Source organism: Pan paniscus, chromosome 1 (genome assembly GCF_029289425.2).
Source record: "Pan paniscus chromosome 1, NHGRI_mPanPan1-v2.0_pri, whole genome shotgun sequence".
Lineage (NCBI taxonomy): Eukaryota > Metazoa > Chordata > Mammalia > Primates > Hominidae > Pan > Pan paniscus.
The window spans coordinates 108,675,854-108,696,510 of NC_073249.2; the positions used below are offsets into that span (position 1 = coordinate 108,675,854).

The following is a 20,657-nucleotide window of genomic DNA, read 5'->3' on the forward strand; positions in this document are numbered from 1 at the left end:
GTGCTGCAGATGGTGCTTTCTCCAGTGACAGTTCTCTTTTCCCTGAATTAGGATCGATTGGCGGCCTCTTCTTTGCAGTTGGCATTGCCCAATATGCCCTGTTAGGATACTTCATCCGCTCCTGGAGGACCCTAGCCATTCTGGTTAACCTGCAGGGAACGGTGGTCTTTCTCTTATCTTTGTAAGTAGTTTTTCCTCTTAGAGTTTTAATTTAAAAAGCCAAAGCAATGTCTTAAGAGGATGTGGGTCAATGAGCAGCATTATTCCCTTTCAGGAGCTTGCCTGCACTGACTTTGGTGAAGAACTAAATTCTGCAAGTGCTCCAATTCTTGGCAGCTCCTGGGAAGAGAGATGCTTAATTAATTCAGAATGCAGGTATCCCTTGTTTAAAGTAACCTCTCAATACACTGCATTGTAACCTTCACGTTGTTGGCATAGGCAACCAATTGCTTTTTTAACCTAATACCTCAACCTTAAAGGTCTTCAGACTGGATCACATTATGTGCTAGGTGTGTGACTGAGGTATGATTTTGTAGAACAGTGTATTCATATTGGATATGTAGTGACAACTGTTCATCCTACAGATTAGTGTCATTTCAGGGCCTCTAAACATTGACTCTGGAAGAGTCTTAGATAGAGGAGAAATCCTTAGAGTGCAGGGCCTCATAGCAGTGGCAGGATGATTCCCTGGTCAGGGAAAGACTCTATAAATGACTGCCCAAGGGTGTCATACCATGGCCCTCTAAGACACACAGATGTTACAAGGCAGGCCACCAACTTAGTAAGCCCATTTCCCCAGAAGTTTTTTTTTGTTTTTTTGTTTTTTTTTTTTTTGAGACAGAGTTTCGCCCTTGTTGCCCAGGCTGGAGTGCAATGGTGTGATCTCGGCTCTCTGCAACCTCTGCCTCCTGGGTTCAAGTGATTCTCCTGCCTCAGCCTCCCAAGTAGGTGGGATTACAGGCATGCGCCACCACGCCCGGCTGATTTTGTATTTTTAGTAGAGACGGGGTTTCTCCATGTTGGTCAGGCTGGTCTCGAACTTCTGACCTCAGGTGATCTGCCCACCTCAGCCTCCCAAAGTGCTGGGATTACAGGCGTGAGCCACCGCGCCTGGCAGAATTTTTTAAGTGGTATATGAAAGGCTTTTCTTCCCTGAGATATCAGATCTCTGATGGTAGTCATCAAAATCTTTGACATAAACAAAATTTTCAGCCAGTATTTCCTGCCTTCATCTATGCCATAAAGTGAAGGAGACCTGTAGTAGTGTTTTAATTCTGACAGCTCTTTAATTTATTTACTCTTTATCCGGGGTCTAAATTGAGATTTGGTGGGGACTAAACTGAAATTTTTCATACATTTTTGAAAGCAAGAGAATGTTAAGTGCAAAAATGAATAGAGTAGAAGTAGCCTATATTTTAAAAATAAAATTTATTAAATGTATTTTTAGTTATATGAATTTGAGTGAGATAATTTTATTAGAAGAGGAAACTAATATGATTTTATTAACTTGTATATTGTCAATTTTTGAAAGTAATAAATGGGTGCCTACTATAGTACTTAGAATTAACAAACATTTGTGTAAATATTGATGAATAAATAAATTTTCTTTTAAAACGTTTCGTAAATTTCCTACTTCTCCATCTTATCTGGCTCTCATCTCCCCTGTAATAGTAGCACCACTTCACTGGATGATCTGAGCTGTTCTACTTTTTTTTTTTTTTTTTTTTTTTTTTTTTTTAAATATATAGTCTGAACTAGTTACTGTTTAGTGCTAGGTGGAAACATCTCCTCACTGGGAAGTGAGTTCAGGTCGTGAAAAATAGAAAGCAGAGAGAAAAGAACTCATGAGATTTAAATATTTACTTACTCCACTAAGCCTGGAATGTAAGGCTTCCCACAGTCAGCCTCCATTTATCTTTCCTAATTTCCCATCCTATGTTCAGGCACACTGCACTACTTGTTCCTTATGCTTTTCTGCTCCATGCTGCTACTCAATGCTGTGTCTGCTTTTTCAACAATCTTCTGCCCAGATCTTCTTATTTGATAAGTACACCACTGTCCTGATTTTCTCAAATGCCGTCCACCCCATCTTTTCCTGATCATAGCTTCAGCTACAAGTCATTGTCTTTCTTTTTTGAATTCCACGGCATTCACCCATACCCTTTGAGTGGCCCTTATGTTTCTGCCTCATAATGGAGCCATGTTCTCTCTTTCTAAACTGAGAGCTCTCCAACAGTAGCAGGCTCTTTGCTCCATGATAACATTTTCCCCAGTACCAAAGCCAGGGGTTTCCACACAGTAGATCCTTGGACATTGCACAAATGTTGGCACAAAAACATTTGGAATCACCTTCAGAATTTGTAATCAGCAACATAAGAAGCCACATTATATACCTTATTTGTTTACCAGAAACATTTTTACCTAGCTTAAAAATTCCTTATTTTCACAATACTTCAATTTCAGTAGATTTACTTTTTTTCTGAAAACCAGGGTCCCCTTAATTTACAAAGATTTGCCACCTTTAATGATATTCATGGAGCGGTTTTGAGTTGGGCAACATTGTTAAATTAGCATTTTAGCTTTCAAAGGAGCCCACGGCACAGATGACCCTGCTGCTATGTAGAGGACGGCATGTTCAAAGGCCTGCTCTTTCTTTTAAAAACGTGTCTTACTGTTTTGTACATATAATCTGCGTGTGTTGGAACTCTGTTTCCAAATCTGTCCACTGGCAACTAGGTGACCCTCTTTAGAAGCAAGCTTATTGGCCTCTCAAAATGCAAAGAAATATAAGACCGTAAGTTTTCATGATCAAGATAAACCCTTTGCCAGGTAGAAATAGTTTTATTAACTCAGCCGAATTTCTAAAGCCTTCGTGTCTCTCAAATACCAGCTTTAAAATGATTTATAAAGTTTTAAAAGTAATTTTTATTGCTTATAAACAATTTTGAAAACACAGAGAGGCTAAGGGTAGGAGAAAATGACATATAACCCAAAGATAATGACTGTGAATATTTTGACGTATTTTCTGTTGTTTCTTTTTTATTCCTCCCAATCCTCCCCAAAATAATTAATTTTTATTATCATATATTTTCTCTCAATATTTATCACAGTAGTCCTCTTTCATTTAGACATAATCAAGTGGTTTTACATAATAGCTCCTATATGCCCCTGTGGATAGGGCCAATAAATCCTACTCATAACCTGCAGACCTAACTTCAACAGAACAATGTTTTACTTGATTATTTATTTGTTTGTCCGTAATAATAATCAAATGGCAATGAAGAAGTAAATGGAAGGATTTTTCAGGATGTTATAGATGGCCTTTGTTCCTGCTTTTGCTGATAGTCAAATATTGTGCGTGAATATTCCTTTCCTCAGTAGCAAAGCTCCTGGGAAAACTCCTGCCTTTTGGTTTCCAGCATCTTTCCTTTCAGCACCATTACATTACTCTGTACAAAATTGAAATGCTCAATAAATGGCTGTTGACAGACTGGCTGTCCATTAAGTTTCCAAATCCTGTAGTGTTTGTTCCTAATTCACTATCCTTATTAGAAGGCACAGTGAATTCTGTAAAGCACCGTAAATAGCCAGTTTTATTCATCTAAGTTTCATTTTAGGCAGATAATGTCAAATTAGATTAAAAAAAAAACAGCCTTGATTTGTGTCTTGTAAACAAGGCTTCCATATTCCTGCCTTGGTTTTGTCTTTGGAAAGTCCTCTGAAAGTGTAGGCAAAATGGGGAAGAGGCAAAAAGATACATAATATTTAAGTTTTGAAACTCTTTGAATATATCAATGGCAATATAATTGTCCAACACTTTGTAGTTACATTAGAAAATAACTGTTGTTTTGTAACTAGAAGTTGGTCAGGAAATAACTTCTATTCTTTAAGGTCTTGGGGGATCAGGAAGTATCCTCAGGACATATTAAAGCCAGTGTGTCAGGTGATTTGAGTATTTTGAAGCAGTAAACACTCAAAAGTAGCTTTGGTAAACTTGGTTTCATCTTTATGTGTAGTCTTAAGATAATCTCTACCTCCTACATGTCACTATGTTAAAAATATTTCAGTTTAAATTTTTTTTTCCTGATGAGATAATAAAGATTTCTATCTTCTTTGTGAGGCTTTTTTAGAACTTAAAAAAACCCATTGTCTCTACAGTATTTTCAAACAACACTTGGCTAGGATTTAGAGCCATATCTTTGACCTGTGCTTTATGAAGAATTTTCATTATTCAGTCCTATAGACTGAATAATATGTTAATATTTAACATATTAAAATTCAAATATTGAAATTTATTTAAAAATAAATGCATACTGTTTGCTTTTTAAACTGCAATTGTAAAGCATGTTCTTGGTTTTCAGTGATAAAGTAGACTACCATTTAATGTTAGCATGCTGTTGAAAGTAACCCTTTCATATGTTATTGGGAGAGTCAAACTTTAAGTCTAACATGGAATCCCATTTGTGGTGCAGGAATCCACGTACTGAGTAGGTGATTTGTCTCCTTCCTGTGCACGTGTACCTATATGAATATACAGGCTTTAATGACATCTCTTTCAGATTCATTCCTGAATCACCTCGTTGGTTATACTCCCAGGGTCGACTGAGTGAGGCTGAAGAGGCGCTGTACCTCATTGCCAAGAGGAACCGCAAACTCAAGTGCACGTTCTCACTAACACACCCAGCCAACAGGAGCTGCAGGGAGACTGGAAGTTTCCTGGATCTGTTTCGTTACCGGGTCCTGTTAGGACACACTTTGATCCTGATGTTCATCTGGTAATTATACTAAGGCGTGTTCTGTTGCTCTTTAACCAAGGTTGCTCGAGGTTCTCTTGATATCCTGCTCCTTCTTCAGGGTACAGGGAATTTTACCTCTTTTGTTAGCTTGAGGTTGTTTTCTCAACAGCAAGTCTCCTGATCCTTAGCGCCTGGTTTTCTGCTTGCGCAGCCCCGTCTTTCTCAAGTAGCAGATGATAGTGCCTGATGGGCAGGTCCACTGAGCTTGAGTAAGTAGACATCAGAAGCACATCTTTGCTTTTGAGGTATTTATCATAAATATTTAAGCCTTCCTGCCCCTTCCCCTGCAAAAAAGGAAAGAAAGCAAATAAGCATGGTAGAAATAGATGAGTTTTTAAATAGGACTTTAAAAATACTTACCTTTGGCACTGGCATCAAGCAGTTTGCTAGCACATTCTGATTGCGGTGCTCCATGCTGCATTTTCTGTGGCACTCCCACTCACTAACTCACTGAGGTGGGCTAAATATGATCCCTTGTACAGATGGACCCCAGGAGTTTGAAGTGATGAACCCTAAGCCACATATGTAAATCAGTGATTGAACTGATGAGCACTTGCTGAACCTGATTTTTCTGGTTATTTAGCTTATTCCCACCTGCCTTTCAAAATGCTCTCAGCGTGAGTGTAAGTTGCATTCAGCGGTTCAAGATGGTTTCATTTAAAGAATGAAGTTGTAGAAAGAGGAGAAATGGATGGGTGCATACAATTTGTGGATTGCACATGTGTTTTGATATTGTACATACTGCTAATGTGCCATAAGTGTTATCTGGGCAAAATCATACCTACTAGCCTAAAGGACAGTTGTGCCGTGGCTTATATGTATTTGCCATGAAGCCTGCATGGAGCCCTACATTTCATGCAGGGATAAAGGAAAGTGATTTTATATGAAAGTGATCTTATGTATAAAGCTACAAAGAATAGTAGCTTTAGAATAAGAAGCTGCAAAGATATTTTTCTATATCATCTACTCTTTTTCTACCCAAGCAGTGGCTGCCACCTGTGTGGTTGGGGGCCATGTTAACCAACTGCTGCTTTCCCCCACAGAACCATCACAGCACTAGGAATATCACAGATGCATAATAAATGTTGAGGCTTGGAGGCATGGAGATTAAGAAAACCGTTGAAAGCCAAACCTGACAACACAACATAGGAGCTGCTAATTTGAGGTTCTACCTATTCAAAAGCAAATACTTACAAAGTATGTTCAGGTACTTAGGGCTCCATAAAACTTTACATTTGCGTATCACATAGACAGTCAGTCAACCTCTGCCTTGGAGGAACCACCTACTTGTTGCAGATTATTCACTATTTTTATTTTTTTCCCCATGTATATTAACTTCTGGGTTCTGGCCTTCAATGGATAAACAAACAAACCAACCCTAGACTTAGGGCCAGGGAGACTGTCCCTGTTCATTTTATTTCTTACACAGCCAAATAAACTTCTTCCCTGAGGCTGAGAATGTTAAAACATGTGATAATAGAGACAGTCACTCCACATATTGCCGTTCTTTTTGAAGATGCTATAAAATTCTAAAATCTTCTCTGTGGATCTGTCATTCAAGAAAGCCTTAACTGGGGATTCAAATTATACCTCTGTGTTAAACATCTGTTCCTTTGGTTATTTTCCACAATAGTGCCTTTTTAAATAGTTATTTGATGCTCTAAATATACTGTTAAATATTATGCAAGCATTTTAGATTTTGTTTGGGGGACATAAAGAGGATTGAAATGATTTTAATAGCTGTAATTATGGATCCCAATGACCAACTCTATGATGAAGGCAACTTGCAGAGCAGAGGCCCAGCCCTGGGGACAATGGGCCTTCCATGCTTCATGCTCTCCCCGTTCTCTCTCACCACCAGCTGGGAACTAAATTCCACTATTGTCCTGAACTGGCTTGTCTATTCTTGCCCTGACTTGATACTGTCACAGCTTGATTTAAATAGGGGTGTCTCTGTGTGTGTGTGTGTGTGTGGCTGGAATTTCTATTGTAAATGCAGAACAGACACAGAAAACCAACTGGGAAACAGCATTATGTAAATGCTGTTTCTGCAGGTGTAAGGGATTTTAAAAACGTTTTAGAAAACTGCATGCATTTAAATTTATTTTGCCTTCTGCTTTCATGCAAGATACCTGGGAGACAGTGAGAACAGACAATGCAGTGTCACCTTGCATCCTTACATGTGATGTCCTGGCTACAATCCTGCCCGTTGTCCTTGGTATATGAATAACACTTCATCTCAGTAAGAAATCATGCATAATACTTCTGGCTCATTTGCTAGGGAGGGCTGGACTACTAACCACTCCAGCTTGAGGGTCCCTCCTCTTTACATCTCTCTCTTCTTACATTACTACGGCCTGGGGTACTTGGCCCACTTCTGAGATTAAGCAGAGATGGAAATAAAACTTTCCCTTTCCTGACTGATCTCATTATAGCCACAGCTCATTAGACTTTCTGTAAGGAAAACTAAAGGGAAGCAAATGAGAATGTCCCCTTAATAAACACTGATCAAACTGTGTTGCAAAAGCATAAAACCTGATGAACTTAACAAAGCTTCGGTGTTTTACTGCTTGTATAGAAATTTGTGGTTTACCAAACATATTCATATTTTTGTAAAGCCCAGTTTCAGGGTTTTATTTTTGTTCATTCTATTCTATTTTGTTTTGTTTTATTTTAATAATGCAGTTTCCTAGGCATAGAAGTTCCTACTACCACCATTACTGTGTTTGAGGAAGCCCTGATTTGGATCTTTAGGTTGGCACTTGGCTTCCTCAGCTCTTTAGTTCCTGGATTGTAGGAGAGAGGCTTGGTGCCTAGCACTATGCCTGCCACCCAAGAGGAGCTCCCTGTTTGTTTCAGGAACGGTGTACATAAATAAATTAATGGCTTTTTAAGTGACCCTTCCTCGGTTGTTCCTCCTAGAAGTTCCTGCCTTTGCTGTGACCTTTACTTTTTCTTTCCTGTTCTGGGAGTCTGTATCATGTGCACCTGCTGAATGCAGGATGGGGTTAAAACCTGCAATGGGAAGTGTCTGGATCATTGGGGATTGGAGTGCCAGTCATTTTGGGCCTGCAGGTGACCCACTGAAGATCCAGTCACTTCTCAGCTCATGTTCTTAAGGCCATCTTCTGTTGGCTTTCTCCATGGGAGTTCTTTTCTAGAATCATTTCAATAATATTACAACTATCTATAACAAGTGTTCCATAAATTGTTGCCTTAAATAAAGAATAGGGTCATTGTGTTCTATTAATTGCAGAAATGCTTGCTGAAAGCACATGCAATGTCTTTCCTCTTTAAGGGGCTGGCCATCCATTTGATTTATAAAACATATAGACATAGCTCAAATTATTTCCAAACCCCCATAATTTTTTTGTTTTTTCCTAGTGTTGAAATTTAGATTAAAATAGAAAAATTAGTAGGAGAGACAAGCTTATTGCTTGCAGCAGATCAAGCAATTATATTGAACGAATATTTGAATCTCCTCTGGCAAATTCTTATGTACTTTTCTGTTGTCCTTCTTGTCTTTTACCTCCTGATCCTTTGACTCCCAATTGCAGGTTTGTGTGCAGCTTGGTGTATTATGGCCTAACTCTGAGTGCGGGTGATCTAGGTGGAAGTATTTATGCCAACCTGGCCCTGTCTGGCCTCATAGAGATTCCATCTTACCCTCTCTGTATCTACTTGATTAACCAAAAATGGTGAGTAAGTGTGGATGAATATGAAGTGCACCATAGAGAATGCACACACACACATATGCCCTCTGATACACATGCGTATCTATATGGTGTTGTCTTTGTATGCAGTATCAGCTGATTGCTCTGTGGTGATTAGAGTTTCTTTCCGTCTAAAAACAGTTAGAATTCATTTCTTAGTGCAGGATTTCTTGAGTTTCATGTTTACGAGTTTTTATATAGATTTAAATTCAATATTGAATATCGAAATCCAAGATAGTATTGAATATTACCATCAGAGGGTTTGTGAGTAGTCTGTATGTAATTTGTTAGTCGCCAGAGATGAGATTATTAGTTCTGTGTAGATGAAACTCTATAAACCCAATTAGCAATAAATATTTAGAAGTTCTTACAAGAAGACAAATAATTGAAGGAACTAGAAAGACTTTTCTTGTCTTCTGTGGCCCATCTTACTTTGTTGAGGAGGCAGAAGATAAAACCTTCTTTTGCTACTCAGTGGGCACAGTTTTGAGATAGATTTTAAACATTATTTTATAGAGCACCCTTTCCTCAGTTTTTGAGATTGCTTCTGTTACTTAGTGCCTGACCAGGCCACCTAAAAATCCCATTCTGTATGAGCTGGGAATCAGTTGGATTATGCCATTTCTTTTTCTCCAGAAATCATCATTCCAGCCAAACTCAGAATTCCTTTGGTGTTGTGCTTAATGCCCTTGTCATGAGGTTTTAGTCTAGAGTGTTTTGAAGGGCAGGTTTGGATTCTGTTAAATTGAAGGCTTGTCTCCCAGGGAGTGTTCCCAGTTGCCTCTGCTGATCCCTGTGGTAGAGGCTACAGCTTACTCTCATCATGATCCAAGAGCTGGATCAGGTATTGTATTCAGAAATCTTTCCCAGCACCCCCAGTTGTGCCAGATGCCTCTCCTCTGTGCTGCTCTAGCACCCTGTGCATACCTCTGGGGCCACTTAAAAGTGTTATAAGGAAGCCGTCCATGGGGGTATCTTATGTGTCTTTGTATCCCTGGTGCTTGCCTAGCATGGTGTGTGTTACTTGAAAGGCCTTCCATATTGACTGTTAAATTAAGCAAAATGACCTGGAAAAGAACACTCAAGACCTTCTTAGCGCCACCCAGAGTTAGGATTGAAGTCTGAAGCAGAGGGAAGGAATGCTACCTTTGTGACCAGGCAGCCCTGAATTCAGATCTAGTCTTTGCCATGTGTTCGTTTTATGACTTTGACAAGTTTCTTCACTAAGCCTCCCTTCGTACTTATCCCCAAACCAGGGATTGTAAAATTCACTGGCAAAATTATCGAAATTATTGAGGTTCCTAGTAAAAGTACCTAGCATGTTGTAAGGGAGACTTTCTAATGTTAATATCTTTCTTCCAAGTCTAAGGCTTTTATTTGAAAATTGCTTCTCTCAACAAAGTATGAAATAGCATTTCCCTTATTTCTAACCCACTGATAAATTTTTTTCTGTGTGTATTTTTAAGAGAGAGAGACTTAAAAAAAATGCCAAAACTTTAAACTGCATGAAACCAGAAAAGGTAACCAGAAAATAAAGGGAGCTGTTAGAATATTCTCCTTGTTTCAGTTTCATTCTCTAAAAGATGGAGAATATAATAGTACATGCCTACAGGACTTTTATTAGGATTAAATAAGATAATAGATGGTAAACATTTAAAACAGTGTCTGAAACTTAGGACTTATGGAAATAGATAGAATGATACTATGCCCTTTTCTCACACAAATCACTTAATCCTGCCATCCAGCAACTTTCCCTTTGTTTTATAGTGGTTATTTATTTTGAGTCCTAGTCAGTTTCCTATCAGTCACATTTGCCACTTAGCCTTAAGAGGAGATGAACATATATAGTGAAACTGAAGATTTTTAAATAAGAAGGTTGGGAAGAAACAGATGAATTTATAAGGTTCTTAAGAGAACTGTGTAATTTCTTTCTATTGTTTAGGTTTGGTCGGAAGCGAACATTATCAGCATTTCTGTGCCTAGGAGGACTGGCTTGTCTTATTGTAATGTTTCTTCCAGAAAAGAAAGGTATGCCTTTCAAATTTCTACAAGGGTTTTGAACAGTACTTTTATTACAATGAATCATAATATAGTGGAGAGATGACCATATGGCATGCTTCATTTCTGTGATTGCATATTGTTTAGCAATTGTGTGGGATATAATGGGCCAGATTCTTTCCTTTGCTTCAGCTATTCTCTGGGTGAATAATGTGTGTAGAGGTGCACTATTAATTCTTTCAGGCTATTAAGCTACCATCTGGGGTGACTGAGATGTAGTATTGGTGATGTTAGAGTTGTTTATTTGATGATGAGGAGGACTGATTAGTTCTTCACAGAAAGAAACTTCATCCAAGGTTGCAAATTGCACTCGTCATTACAGCCAACCACAAGATTGCAGAGCAGAGCCACTGGTTCTCAAAGGTGGCTTTGGTACCCCTCAACATCTCCACCATGACTCTCAAGGAACTCCAACAACAAGAATAATGGGGATGGTATTCACTGTTGGTGACAATGGATAGTCTCTTAGTCTTATATAAATGTGAAAACACCTAGTTAGGAAACTGATATTTTTATATATGTGTAGCTTTTCTATGCAAACACAGCTTCAAGAAGGATCCCTTTAGCATTCTAATATAACCTGATTACTGCCCCTGTGTAGACATTCTGTAGCTATTGCTGGTTTTCAATCTCTTTTTTCACTAGCACACCTGAGGTATGCCAGTGATTGCCTTGGGAACTGTGTTTTTGGCCGTGATTTTCTAGAAGGAGGAGTGAGTCACAACAACTCTCTGATGCTGGAGCATGTGATATAACAAGAGCCCTGTCTTAGGGGCTTTTGGATTTTGATAGGGTTCTGTTATGGAGCTTGCACTCCAGTAGGCAATCATTGTGAGACGATTTGACGTCAAGTTTTGATAACTACTGGAAATGCATGAAGAATTCATTTTTTGTCAGAGTATATCAGGTATTAAATACTCCTTTGGTAAATTGCTTCTTGTGGTTCATTTCTGCGTGTCTCATTAAAGACCCCAAGGCCGTGTATTCTCCCTGTTTTATAACCCTCCAGTATATCTACTTTGCTGTTGATTGCCCCCTGAGTTCTATACCTTGAGCCTCGAGTGTAATTTGCTCACTACTTAGAGTTTACCCAATACTTAGAACAGCTTTAAAGTGATTTTCATAGAATCATGGAAACTAGAGAACTGAATAAATTTGCCCATTTTTTATTCTCTAAGCAAATGGGTGCCCCTGCTAATGCTAAGTAGAGGAGGAACTCCCCAGCTATTGCCCTGCCATAGACTTGTAGAACTAGGTGCTCAGTTTTGTTTGTCTTCTGGTAAGACTGTGACGGACTTCAAATCGTTGTAGTTTTATATTCAGCAGATTTTGTTTTGCACAGGTACCTTGAGAATTCAGTTTCGTTTTTTTTTTAAGCTGCAATAATAGTCCAGCTTTCTGTTTATTGCCTCATAGAGAAAAACTTGTCACTAGTCCTATAAACACACCTGTAACCTATCACACCTTCATAAGCCAGGCCAATTAATATCTTTCCTTCCCTCCCACTTATTTGCACACTCCAGGTAACCTATCCCCTAGGACTCTACATGTGGCCCTTTCTTGAAATGATCTCTTCTTATAAATAACAAGACAAAAATCCATGGTGAAGGCAGATGTATGGTCTCCCCTCCAGACCAGCAAGTACCACTCTATTTAATTACAATCTGTTTTAAGAGAGCAGCTTGGACCTTTGTTGATTGTGCCCCTTTATGGACACTGAATAAGAAACAGCATAGCAGAGTATCTTTGGCACTCCACGAATGTGCCTCAGGAGCATGTTACCTCTGTTATACTTAGAAAATGTGGATGTATTGTCTATTTTTAACGATTTCTTAGCTGGGCATGGTGGCTCACACCTGTAATCCCAGCACTTTGGAGGCTGAGGCGGGCGGATCACCTGAGGTCAGGAGTTCGAGACCAGCCTGGCCAACATGGTGAAACCCCATCTCTACTAAAAATACAAAAATTAGTTGGGCATGGTGGCGGGTGCCTGTAATCCTAGCTACTAGGGAGGCTGAGGCAGGAGAATTGCTTGAACCCAGGAGCTGGAGGTTGCAGTGAGCCTAGATGGTGCCATTGTATTCCAGCCTGGGTGACAAGAGCAAAATTCTGTCTCAATTAAAAAAAAAAGATTTCCAGGAAAATTATTTCTATTTTTAATATTTCTACTATTTAACTTTAATAAATAATTTCTATAATTAATAACCATTACTATTAAAATTATCCTCTTCCACTACCATTGAGCCATTGTCTTTCATTTAATTCATCACTAGAGAGAGAATATATGGTCACCTTTTTTGTATAATCCTTTCTATGCTTGCAAAGTCTTCCAGCTATGCCTGAATTTTCTCTTCTTTCAGATAAATAGTAATTGTTCTTTAAACTTTCTTTAAACCTTTTGTATTTACTCTTTAAAATATTTTGTTGACTTTTTTAATCTAAAGTTTTTCAAAGCTTTAGGCTACATTTATAAAAGTTCTAATAAGTACATATAAAGAAAATGACCTAGCTGTTTGAAAAATTCTGTAGCATCTTGTGTTAGTTTGGAGATTACTCATTTTCTGTTTGCATTTTGTGTTCCTTTGCCCTCACTTTTCCTTACCAAACATGCCTTCAGTCTTGCCTTTCTGCCAACTCAGGTGACCCTCTACCCACCATTATTTTTTAGCACCTGTATTTGATTGTGGTTCTCTGTGTCAGAAGCATTCGTGGAGACTGTGACAATGTATCTCTAGAAGAGATAGCCAGTAAGCCAGAAAATAGATTGTTTGGCATTCCTCAGCCTTTGGTTTATAATTGTTAGACAGAAGTGTCCTGCCCAGTATATATTTGCATGCTGGTTGGCATTGAAGTAAATGTTCTCCTCTGGGAGTAATATTAGCAGGTGGCCACTAATGTTTTTCCCAGATTAGTAATCAGACATTTTACCTGAACTCTGTGCTTGCGTGGAGGATTCTAATTAACCTTAGAACACTTGCTACCATTTATTAAGTGTTAATCAAGTGCTGGATTCTCTTTATATGCAGAAGGTATTATATATTATCCCCATTTTATAAGGAAGCAAAAGCTCAGATTGGTCAAGCAACACGTCCAAGGTTGCATAGCAAGTAAGTAGCACATCCGGGATTCAGATTCTTTCCAACTCTAAAGTCAGTCCTCTTTTGGGAATGCTGTTTTCTCAAACTCTTAGAGAGATTTTTTTGTATGGTTTGTTTTGAGACAGGGTCTCACTCTGTTTCCCAGGCTGGACTGCAATGGTGTGGTCATAGCTCACTGCAGCCTTGACCTCTTGGGCTCAAGCAGTCTTACCACCTCAGTCTCCTGAGTAGCTGGGACTACAGGCATGTGCCAGCCATGCCAGGCTAATTTTTAAATTAAAAAGAAAATTATTTTTGTAGGGTGGTCTGGAACTCCTGGTCTCAAGTGATTCTCCTGCCTTGGCCTCCAAAGTGCTGGGATTATAGGCATGACCATCATGCCTGGCCAGATAAGAGTTTTAGAACCAAAGTATTCGTTGTAAATAATGAAGCTGAAGTCAGAGGATTAATGCTGCCTGATTAAAGCCAGTTCTTAACTCTTTAGTGTGCAGGCCTGATAGGAATTGGCCAGTGTTGAAGAACCTGGGTTATCAGAGTGGCATTGGGCTCTCATTGATGAGGATTATGGCAGTTGTGGTCCTGCCAGAGAATCTGAACAGTAGGAGATCATGGCATGATAAACACGGTTCTTAGTGAGGGAGTGTCCTTAGATTCAGCCCTAGTGGAACCTTCGTATCTCATTTCTTTTCCTAATGTTGGTCTGCACATTTCTTTATTTGACTTCTCTAGTGTCTATGATACAAAAGGTACTATTCATAAACAAAATCTAGTTCCTGGTCTCAAAGAATTTACAATCTAATGAGAGTAATTAGGGATTCAAAAATAATAATAAAAATCAGTACTATATGAGAATTGACAACAAAATGCTATGGGAACTTTAAGCTCAGGCCATGATAGTGATGAAGACCAGCTGACTTGCTTTAAACAACAATAGAACCAGACAAAATATATACATATAAGAAATATTGATTTTCAGACATTGGACAACAGACTGCATAGGACAGGCAATGATCCCTGAGAGGAGAAAATAAACAAAGTAGGCTCTGAAAATGCCCTAGCACATGGTTGCCAAACCACAGTGCAGGGAAGGGAAGCCCAACAAATCATAGCATTCTTACTAAATTGAAGAAACAGAAATTGAAGCTTGGGGAAGCCAAGATGTCTGGAATTTGTTGAGCAAAATACTGGAGAGTAGTAAGATACACAGAGGGAGAACTCCAGAGGTCTGCAGAAGAAACCTCCTAGTCTTTGATTTGAGCATGCATTTGAAGAAACTACTGAGGCCAGGGGGAGACCACCAGAAAGTGGCAGGCAGAACAATCCTTGGATTGTTGAATCCATGAATGGTTTGTGTTCTCTTCAGCCAGTTGCAGAGCATTGGATAGAGACATCCTAGGTCAAAGTCATTTTAGGAAAACCCTGGTTTTTTGTTTGTTTGTTTGTTTGTTTGTTTTGCCATAAAAGTGCTTAAAAACAAAACTCAGAAAGATCAGTTGATTCCAAGTAACTTAACTGCATCACGGAACAAAGACCAACAAGACTTAAAGGAACAATAAAGTCCAGCACCCCAAAAAATAACATCAACAACAAAAAAAAACACATTGAGTGTGTAGCCTCCACTCAAAATCACCAGGCATTCAAATAAGCAGGAAAATACCTCCCACAAGTAGAAGAAAAATCAATAGAAACAAAACCAAAAATGCACAGATGATAGAATTAAGAGACAAGAATATTAAAACAGCTATTATAAATGTACTCCATGTGCTTAAGAATACAAGCAGAATACAAGCAGAGAGGCCAAAGGAAAGAAAAAGACACTTTCATCTAGACATGAAACATATAATATACGAAAAAAATACAGTAGATGAGATTAGCAACAGGTTAAACACTAAACAGAAGAAAAGATCAGTTAAAGACATAGAAAAACTATACAACATGAAACAAAAAAATTGAATAAAAAACTAACAAAACATCAGTGAGTTGTGGGACAATATCAAGTGACCTACATAAGTGTAATATTAGTCTTAGAAGGAGGGGATAAAGAAAAAGTATTTGCAGAAATGCTCAAATACTTTGCAAATTTGATAAAAACTATAAACACATAATAAGAAAGTGGTCAGTTCATCAAGAGGATAGAGCAGTCCTAACTGTGTTTGTGTATACTTGTAATAAATTTATAGTACACAAAGCAAAAACATATAGAATTGAAAGGCGAAATAGACAAATCCAAGAAACACAATACTTCAGTATCACTTTCTCAATGATTGATAAAAAGGTAAACAGAAAATATAGACTTGAACAACCAATAGGACCTGATTTATAGGTCACTCTACCCTAAACCAATAGAATATGTATTCCATTTGAAGTGCACACAGAACATTTGCCAAGAGAGACCATATTCTAGGCCATAAAACAAGTTTCAATAAGTTTAGAAGAATTGAAAATTTACAAAAACAAGTTAGTTGACCAGAGTAGAATTAAACTAAAAATCACCAACAGAAAGATATCTGGAAGATCCTCAAATATATGGATGTGGAACAACATCCTTCTAAAAACATGTGGATTGAAGAAAAAAATCACAAGGAAAACTGGAAAATATTTTCAATTGAACAGTAAAATGTACCGTATCAGCCCGGCACAGTGGCTCATGCCTGTAATCCCAGCACTTTGGGAGGCCGAGGTGGGTGGATCACTTGAGGTCAGGAGTTCAAGATCAGCCTGGCCAACATGGTGAAACCCTGTCTCTAATAAAAATACAAAAATATTAGCCAGTCATGGTGGTGTGCACCTGTAATCCCAGCTATTTGGGAGGCTGAGGCAGGAGAATCCCTTGAACCCGGGAGGTGGAGGTTGCAGTGAGCCGAGATTGCACCACTGCACTCTACCCTGGGTGACAGAGTGAGACTGTGTCTCAAAAAAATATAAAGTATACTGTATCATAGTTTATGGGAAGCAAATAAAGTAATGCTTAGAGGGAAATTTATATAATTCTTTTAAGTATCAGAAAAAAAGAAAGTTTTCAAATTAATGATCTAAGCTTCCAACTTAAGAAAGTAGATAACAAATTTTAAAAAAGCAGCTAATTAAGCACAATGCAAGCACAGGAAGAAAATAATAAATATAAAAGCAAAAAAATCAATGGAATGAAAACAAACAATGGAGAAAAATCCTTAAGACCAATACAATTATTAAACCTCTAACCAAGATAATAAAGAGAAAAGAAAGAAGACACACATTACCAATATGTGGAATGAAAGAGGGGACATCACTATAGAACCTATAGGCATTAATAAGGGAATATTATGAACATTTTTATGTCAATAAATTCAACTTAGGTAAAATGGGCAAATTTCTTGAAAGATTATAAACTACCAAAGCTTACTTAAAAACATATAGATAACCTGAATAGCACCATATCTACTAAAAAAATTGAATTTGTAGTTAAAAACATTCCCACAAAGAGAATTCTAGGCCCAGATGGCTTTACTGGTAAATTCTGTGAAACGCAAAAGAAATAGCATCAATTGTACACACTTTTCCAGAAAATAAAGAGGAGAGAATAATTCTCCCAGCTTAGCCTCTAAGGGCCAGCAATTACTTTGGTACCTAAACCAAACAAAATAAAGGCATTATAAGAAGAGAAAACTACAGATCAATCTCTCTTACTAATATAGATGTAAAAATCTTAAACAAAATATTAGCAAATTGAGTCCAGCACTGCATAAAAAAGGCAATACATAATGACTAAGCAAGTTTTATCCCACAAATGCAAGGTTGGTTTAACATTTAAAAGCCAATTAGTGGCCAGGTGCTTTGGCTTACGCCTGTAATCCTAGCACTTTGGGAGGCCGAGGCAGGCGGATCACGAGGTCAGGAATTTTCTTAACTTGATAAAGAGTATTAAGGGAAAACCTATAGTAAACATCACATTTACTGGTGAAAGACTGAATACTTATATTCTAAGGTCAGGAAAAAGGCCAGGATGTCCATTCTTACCATTTCTATGGAACATTGTACAAAAAGTACTAGTGAATATAATAAAGCAATAAAAAGAAATTAAAGGGATTTAAATTGGAACAGAAGTAAAACTGTCTTTATTCACCAGACTACATCATGATCACCTTCATAGAAAGTCCTAAGGAATATACAAAAAAGAAATCTATAAGAATTAGTAGATGAGCTTAGCAGAGTCATGTGATAAACAATTTTCTTTCTACATATTAGCAACAAACAGTTAAAACTGAAATAAACCCATGCCATTTATAATAAAATAAAAAATATGAAAAATTTAGGGATAAATTTTATGAAATATGTATATGACTACAAAAAACTTTAAAATGCTGATGAGAAAAATTAAAGAAGATGAACTAAGTAAATTGGTAATAGTAATAATAATAAATAAATAGATTACCATGCTTATGGACCAGAAGATATTAAGATATCAGCACTCCCCAAACTGATTTATCTTCATTCAGTGTGATATCAGTAAAATTTCCATCAGTCTTCTTTTGGTGATAGAAATTAACAAGTTAATACTAAAACTTTTTTTTTTTTTGAGACGGAATCTTGCTCTGTCACACCCAGGCTGGAGTGCAGTGGCGCGATCTCGGCTCACTGCAACTTCTGTCCCCAGGGTTCAAGGGATTCTCCTGCCTCAGCCTCCCAAGTAGCTGGGATTACAGGCGCCCGCCATCACGCCCAGCTAATTTTTTGTATTGTTTTAGTAGAGACGGAGTTTCACCATGTTGGTCAGGCTGGTCTCGAACTCCTGATCTCAGGTGATCTGCCCACCTCGGCCTCCCAAAGTGCTGGGATTACAGGTGTGAGCCACCGCTCCTGGCCAATACTAAAATTTTTATGGAAATTCAAAGGATCTGGACTATCCAAAATAATTTTATCAAGGAAAAACAAAGTTGAAGAACTTAACTTACCTGATTATAAGACTTACAATAGGCTGGGCATGGTGGCTCATGCATGTAATCCCAGCACTTTGGGAGGCTGAGGTGGGTGGGTCTCCTGAGGTCAGGAGTTCGAGACCAGCTTGGCCAACATGGTGAAACCCCGTCTCTACTAAAAACACAAAAATTAGCTGGGCGTGGTGGTGCACCTCTGTAATCCCAGCTACTCCGGAGGCTGAGGCAGGAGAATTGCTTGAACTCGGGGGGTAGAGGTTGCAGTGAGCCAAGATCATGCTACTGCACTCCAGCCTGGGCTACAGAGTGAGACTCCATCTCAAAAAAAAAAAAAAAAAAAAAAAGACTTATAATGAAGTTACATTAATCAAGACAGTACAATATTGGCATAGGAATGTCTCTATAGATAATGGAACAGAATTGAGTATGAAATAGAACCACATATATGGTCAATTGATTTTTTTTGACAGAGCTGAGGTTTCATTCAACTTTTAAAAATATTTTACTCAGTCATAATATACATACAGAAAAGTGCTCATGGTCAATTAATTTTTGATGAAAATGACATGTTAATTCAATGAGGAAAACATAACCTTTTTAAAAAACAGTGCTGAAATAATTGGATCTCCATATACAAAAAATATAACTTCAACCTGTAAATCACATTATATGCAGTAATAAACTTGAAATGGTTGTTTAACTGAATTGTAAATGCTAAAACTGTGTTGTACAACTACTAGAAGAGAACATAGGAGAAAAATCTTAGTGACTTTGAGTTAGGCAAATATTTCTTAACTAGGACACCAAAAGCACAAAAAGAAAAAAAATTCATGACCTAGACTTCATAAAGTTAAAAACTTTTGCTTTTTAAAAGACTCTATTACAGAAATGAAAAGTAAGACACAAACTGGGAGAAAATATCTGTAAAACATGTATCTGATAAAAGACTTGTATCCAGAATATAGAAAGGACTCTAATAATAAAGAAAAAATAGGCAAAAGATTTGAATGGATGCTTTTCCAAACAGATATAAAAATGGCAAATAAATATGGGGAAAGTTGTTCAACATCATCAGACATTAGGGAAATGGAAATTGAAACCACAATATCAGGATCATCATGGCGGACAGAAAGCAGGAGTAGATTGCTGCTCTGACTCAGATGAACAGAGCACTGTGTGGAGGCTCGCATCATGAACTTTAGCTCCAGATTGACAGCAAGAACAAACCAGCAATCCCGAGAGGACCCACAGTCCCTCTGAAGGAAGCTGACTGCTCCTGCAGGACCCGGAGACATTCCAAATACTGAGTGCCCCAATTTCGGAAGTGGGAAAGGGAGATCCTCCTCTCCTGAACACATACCCCCACTGGAGAAACTGCAGGAGAAGTTTCCCACCTTACCTGGAGCTGAGTCAATTAAGACAGCCAGCAAAATACAGGGGTGGAGGAAGCAGCAGGGAAGGCCCTGGGAGCTCGCTGGTTCCCTAAGGAGGCCATTCCTGCCTGGCACCACAGGGATCCCTTGGGAGGGTGGCCTAGCCCTGCCCCCACCTGACAGCCTTCCCTCCCCACCCTGGTAGCTGAAGGCAAAAGACATAAAATCTTGGGAGTTCTAGGGCCCCACCCACTGCTGGTTCCTCTCCATACTACCATAGCTGGTGCTCTCTGGATAGGTGCCACCTCCCAGCAGGAAGCCAACTAGCACAAAAATAGAGCATTAAATCACAAAAAACTGGCCACGCACAGTGGCTTACACCTGTAATCCCAGCACTATGGGAGGCTGAGGCGGGCAGATCACAAGGTCAGGAGTTCGAGACCAGCCTGGCCAAGATGGTGAAACACCGTCTCTCCTAAAAATATAAAAATTAGCCAGGCATAGTGGCACGCAGCTGTAGTCCCAGCTACTCGGGAGACTGAGGCAGAAGAATTGCTTGAACCCAGGAGGCGGAGATTGCCATGAACCAAGATCGTGCCACTGCACTCCAGCCTGGGCGACAGAGCGAGACTCCGTCTCAAAAAACAAACAAACAAAAATCCCCACAAAAGCTAAGAACCCTCACGGAGTCCATTGCACCCTCCTG

General features: G+C 38.6%; 1 protein-coding gene across 3 annotated transcripts in view; it reads left to right on the forward strand.

Moving 5' to 3' along the window:
- Window positions 1-20,657, forward strand: part of SLC22A15 (solute carrier family 22 member 15) — a 94,284-nt gene that overhangs the window by 51,399 nt on the left and 22,228 nt on the right. For all 3 annotated transcript variants that reach the window (XM_055114412.2, XM_034929877.3, XM_034929873.4), the window contains 4 exons: window positions 52-181; window positions 4,560-4,775; window positions 8,354-8,494; window positions 10,452-10,537. In XM_055114412.2, coding sequence (XP_054970387.1) covers window positions 52-181; window positions 4,560-4,775; window positions 8,354-8,494; window positions 10,452-10,537 — 573 coding nt within the window. The remainder of the gene's footprint in view (window positions 1-51; window positions 182-4,559; window positions 4,776-8,353; window positions 8,495-10,451; window positions 10,538-20,657) is intronic.